General features: G+C 42.8%; 1 protein-coding gene across 4 annotated transcripts in view; it reads right to left on the bottom strand.

Annotated features, from left to right (window-relative positions):
* LOC118386739 (serine/threonine-protein kinase MRCK beta-like) overlaps positions 1-1,760 on the bottom strand; it is a 96,354-nt gene extending 94,594 nt beyond the window's left edge. For all 4 annotated transcript variants that reach the window (XM_052523412.1, XM_052523410.1, XM_052523409.1 and 1 more), the window contains exon 1: positions 1,677-1,760. In XM_052523412.1, the coding sequence (XP_052379372.1) occupies positions 1,677-1,745 (69 nt within the window). In that variant the 5' untranslated portion in view covers positions 1,746-1,760. The remainder of the gene's footprint in view (positions 1-1,676) is intronic.
* Positions 1,761-6,000: the final 4,240 nt, after the last annotated feature.

The following is a 6,000-nucleotide window of genomic DNA, read 5'->3' on the forward strand; positions in this document are numbered from 1 at the left end:
CTCCCTATAGGCTGTCCATTCGTTGTCGGTGATCAGGCCTACCACTTGTGTCGTCTGAACTTGGTGTTGGAGTCATACCTGGCCACGCAGTCATGGGTGAACAGGGAGTACAGGAGGGGACTGAGCACACACCCCTGAGGGGCTCCAGTGTTGAGGATCAGCGTGGCAGATGTGTTGCTACCTACCCCTCACCACCTGGGGGAGGCACATCAGGAAGTGCAGGATCCAGTTGCAGAGGGAGGTGTTTAGTCCCAGGATCCTTAGCTTAGTGATGAGCTTTGAGGGCACTATGGTGTTGAACGCTGAGCTGTAGTCAATGAATAGCATTCTCACATAGGTGTTCCTTTTGTCCAGGTGGGAAAGGGCAGTGTGGAGTGCAATAGAGATTGCATCATTTTTGGACCTGTTTGGGCGGTATGCAATTTGGAGTGGGTCTAGGGTTTCTGGGATAATGGTGTTGATGTGAGCCATTACCAGCCTTTCAAAGCACTTCATGGCTACGGACGTGAGTGCTAGGGGTCTGTAGTCATTTAAGCAGAACATATTGATGCAGTAGTAGCTAAGATGGGAAGAAGTCTGTCTAAAATAAAGTGATGCTCTGCCTTCTTAACACTATCAACAAGGCAGGTCCTACAGGCCCTAGTTTTGTCACACCTTGACTACTGTTCAGTCGTGTGGTCAGGTGCCACAAAAAAGGACTTAGGAAAATAGCAATTGGCTCAGAACAAGGCAGCACGTCTGGCCCTTGACTAGGCAGCACGTCTGGCCCTTGACTAGGCAGCACGTCTGGCCCTTGACTAGGCAGCACGTCTGGCCCTTGACTAGGCAGCACGTCTGGCCCTTGACTAGGCAGCACGTCTGGCCCTTGACTAGGCAGCACGTCTGGCCCTTGACTAGGCAGCACGTCTGGCCCTTGACTAGGCAGCACGTCTGGCCCTTGGATGTACACAGAGAGCAAATATTAATAATATGCATGTCAATCTCTCCTGGCTCAAAGTGGAGGAGAGATTGACTTCATTACTACTTGTATCTGTGAGAGGTATTGACATGTTGAATGCACCGAGCGGTCTGTTTAAACTACTAGCACACAGCTCAGACACCCATACATACCCCACAAGACATGCCACCAGAGGTCTCTTCAGTCCCCAAGTCCAGAACAGACTATGGGAGGAGCACAGTACTACATAGAGCCATGACGACATGGAACTCTATTCCACATCAGGCAACTGATGCAAGCAGTAGAATCAGATTTTAAAATCAGGTAAAAATACACGATATGGAACAGCAGGGACTGTGAAGAAACACAAACAGGCACAGACATGTGGATATATTACTGTAGATATGTGGTCGTGGTGGAGTAGGGGCCTGAGGGCACACAGTGTGTTGTGAAATCTGTGAATGCATTGTAATGATTTTAAATTGGTATAATCTGCCTTAATTTTGCTGGACCCCAGGAAGAGGGCAGCAGCTAATGGGGATCCATAACAAATACAAGTGTATTGAAAATGAAGCCTTGAGCACTTATTGGGAGCACAAATCAGTATGCAGAAATGGCTCTTCTCTATCACATATAAATAAAACTACATCCAGCACAGGACCTTGACTTGGAATATACCTTCTAGCTCTTCTATTTATAGCTTTCAATTGGAGATTGGACACTACAGTATGATCCTTACCTCGGCTCTCTTCAGCATCTCCCACTTGTTCAGGATCTTCATGGCGTAAACGCGTTCTGTGTTCTTCATCTTCACCACCGCAACCTAGAGTGGGAGAGAGAAATCATTAATACACAATTAAAATGCAGCCTGAGAATTGCAGGTTCTTCCTTATTGATGTTTCCTGCCCGTTCCTACTGGCCTAGTTACTGTAAACTAGGAGCCTCCCCCAGGACACAATGCTTTCTAAGATAGTGGGTGCATTCCAAATGGCACCATAGTCGCTATATTGGGCCGTGGTCAAGAGTAGTACACAATTTATTTGTATTTATTTCACAGACTTGCCAAGTTAAATAAAGGTTAAGAACAACTTCTTATTTACAAAGAAGGCCTAACCCAGCCAAACCCTCCCCTAACCCGGATGACGCTGGGCCAATTGTGCGCCGCCCCACGGGATTCCCGATCACGGCCAGTTGTGATACAGCCTGGGATGGAACCAGGGTCTGTAGTGACGTCTCTAGCACTGAGATGCAGTACCTGAGACCGCTGCTTCACTCGGGAGCCCGAGGGATTGGGGTGCCACATGGGTGGCAGCCACAGTGTTTTGATCCTCACACCAACATCCAGTATGCATTAAGGGGGAATATAGGCTTGTGTTCATTAGGCAGCAAATGGAAGAAAATGGACAGAAAAGGGGAGGGACTAACTGGACTAGTTCAATAAAAAACGCTCCTTTAGATTTTTCCGTTGCAAGTCGGCGTACTACAGTGTTTCCCCTAACATCGATTATTTTCCAGGTGGGACGCAATTAGGCCTTAAAATAAAATGTTGTAGCCAAAAGACTGTGGGTGGGACAGAGCTTATTGGAAGGGGAAAAAGCCATATGTACAATGTTAGGGGAAAAACACTGTAGTTAGCTGGCTTGTGGAGAATCTGGTCTGTAAAATAGTTCTGACCCTAGACATATGTATGAGAGCTGTTAATGAGCTATGATTAAAAAGTCTTTAAAGATGTATAAATTGACGACTTCGGCACATTTTGGCAAACTCCTGGCAGTCTAACTTTGCACACACTGCTGCCATCTTGTGGACAACAACTAAATTACACCTAGAATCGCTGTCTAAATCTACTCTTAAATTTCAAAGATTGGGGGGGGATTGGTTTGGTTTAGCTTTTACGTTATATTCTCCGACATTAATTTCACATTTTCAAACTTCAAAGTTTTTCCTTTCAAATGGTATCAAGAAAATGCATATCCTTGCTTCAGGTCCTGAGCGGGGAGGCTTGCAAGCCGAAGAACACCATACAAACCGTGAAGCACGGGGTTAGCATTATCATGCAGTGGGGGTGCTTTGCTGCAGGAGGGACTGGTGCACTTCACAAAATAGATGGCATCATGAGGCAGGGAAATTATGTGGATATATTGAAGTAAAATCATCATCAAGACATCAGTCAGGAAGTTAGAGCTTGGTCGCAAATGGGTCTTCCAAACGGACAATGACCCCAAGCATACTTCCAAAGTTGTGGCAAAATGGCTTAAGGACAACAAGTCTAGGTATTGGAGTGGCCATCACAAAGCCCTGACCTCAATCCTATAGAACATTTGTGGGCAGAACTGAAAAAGTGTGTGCGAACAAGGGTACCTAGAAACCTGACTCAGTTACACCAGCTCTGTCAGGAGGAATGGGCCAAAATCCACCCAAATTATTGTGGGAAGCTTGTGGAAGGCTACCCGAAACATTTGACCTAAGTTAAACAATTTAAAGGCAATGCTACCAAATACTAATTGAGTATGTAAACTTCTGACCCACTGGGAATGTGATGAAAGAAATAAAAGCTAAAATACATCAATCTACTATTATTCTGACGTATCACATTCTAAAGTGGTGATCCTAACTGACCTAAGACAAGGAATTTTTACTAGGATTAAAATGTCAGAAATTGTGAAAAAATGAATTTAAATGTATTTGGCTAAGGTGTATGTAAACTTCCGATTTCAACTGTAACAGCCCACTTGGAGTTTTCCAAAAAGGCACCTAAAAAAGGCACAGAGTAAAGGGTCTGAATACTTATTACATACTTCAGTTTATTTTTTATACACATGCTACCATTGATAAAAATCTGTTTTTGCTTTGCCATTATGGGGTATCATGTGTAGATAGATTTGGGGGAAAAAACTATTTAATCCATTTTAGAATAAGGCTGTAGTAAAGTAACAAAATGTGGATAAAGTCAAGAGGTCTGAATGATTTCTGAATGCACTGTATGGAAGGACATGAAATCCAAAAACAAAACAAAACAAAAAAAGTGTGTTGAGAGTGAGACTAAGGAGTTAAAAGAGACTTGACAAAGGCCTTCCAATACTTTCTAATACAATCTGCACCAAGTTCGTCATGATTGACTGAGTGGAAGGAAGGCGGGAGGTCGAAGAGCTTCCATTGGGTCTGATGCCCGGGTTACTGAATGAGGGGGGGGTAGTAGCTGTAGTGAATATGGAAAGCAGGTGGTGAGGATAGTAGTGTAGCTGTAGTGAATATGGAAAGCAGGTGGTGATCAAAATGTAAGGGAACACCCCCCTGAAATGTACAAAAATGAATGGAAGTCATTGGCACTGTACGAACCATATACACGGTGTCCAATACCACTCAATTCGGCATCATTTCATTCAAAGTTGATTGCAAATGCCATATTGCAAATGCCAAGTGTAACACTCCAAAAATCCAACATATGGCGAGTGCGCGCCATCGTGATTTTTCATATTGCAAATTTGAAAAACTGAATACATTTCCAAAAACTTCCAAAACCGTTTTTTGAAATTCTTTCGATTTGTGTCAATTACACATGTATAAGAACTGTATCAACATACTTTATTCATATTTTATTATAATTTATTTTGTTATTTTTTTTTACTTGTGCATAAGGCATATGTTTTGTCAATTTGCAATATTTACATTTACATTTAAGTTATTTAGCAGACGCTCTTATCCAGAGCGACTTACAATATGATTAAATAGGAAGTCAAAAGTCACTTTTCTTTTTGGCCAAATGCCATAATAAATGTCCAAATGCAATATGAAAGATTTGAAAGTGCCAAATCAGAGTGTTATGTCCATTTGCCATGTACGATCAATGGAAGTCGGTTTACAAACCCAAAAGTCAGTGAACCATGTCCAAAAGGCATTTATACTGCCAAAATGATATATAGCACTGTTAAGCCATGAATCAACCTAGATGGTCTATTTGTCATGTATGATGAGGGAGAAGTGGGACTGTTGTTTAACGATTTTTTTGAAAAACATCCAAATTGGATGGACACGGGTGGGGGGTGCTCCCTACCCAACCGTGGACATCTTGCTACCCCGTAATGGCATTTAAAAACCATTTGAAAAATGTGCTCCTGGTAACACGTTCCAATCACCAGGTGCACGCCTGTGCATGCGCAATATGTTTCAATAGGCATTTACCATCACGAATTAGTCATGCTCAAAAATTCTACAGAAATGCGAAATTGACTGGCTCGATGAACTCGGGATGGGCAGTGTTTCTGGTTCCTCTCCATCGCTCGTTGGTGTTGATTTCAGAATGCCATTTTGGTGATGGTCCCTCTCTGTTTAACCTCTTAGAACTCTTGCTCTATACTGCCCCTGTTGGAGAAAGTGCGTGCCCATAGTAAACTGAAAATATTTTTCCCCAAAATTGCTAATATATGCATATAAAAAATATTATCGAATAGAAAACTCTAAAGCTTCTAAAACCGTTTAAATTTTGTCTCTATGTAAAGCAGAACTCTCAGGGCATGCATTCTCCCAAATGCTCTCTTGTCATGGAAAAAGTTGGCCCAACTTTGACGTCATCTCACACGCACTTCCCAAACAGCTACCGCTCTGGGAACAGTCTGTACGTGTTCAGCGCGAAGCCTGCTTTCAATGGGGCTTCTCATTGTGAGAATTGCGCGCTCACGGGAGTTTGAGCGAGCCGAAACCTCTCGGCCAAGCGAAAAAAAAGGTGACTGTTACGCGCGCTCTGGCCGGGTGATGTATTTTCTTCAGGATCGATTAAATGACGTGTGTGTTTCTGTTCGTCCTCACGATTTCTGTGCACCTTTATAACATGTTAAAGCTTAATTATGAACATAGTTTGACAAGTTTACTCGACATATGTAATTTCAACGTTTTGGTGCGCATCCACTTGAATTTTGCCTACATTTAGACCGAAATGTGGATATTTTGAGAACCGAAAGACACAGACTTAAACTAAACGCTGGTTTGGTAAGTATAATCCCTTCCAGGTCTTCTGATGGAAGAACAGCAAAGGTAAGGGAATATTTATGTGGTAAATTTGGGTT

This window comes from Oncorhynchus keta, chromosome 8, assembly GCF_023373465.1.
Source record: "Oncorhynchus keta strain PuntledgeMale-10-30-2019 chromosome 8, Oket_V2, whole genome shotgun sequence".
Lineage (NCBI taxonomy): Eukaryota > Metazoa > Chordata > Actinopteri > Salmoniformes > Salmonidae > Oncorhynchus > Oncorhynchus keta.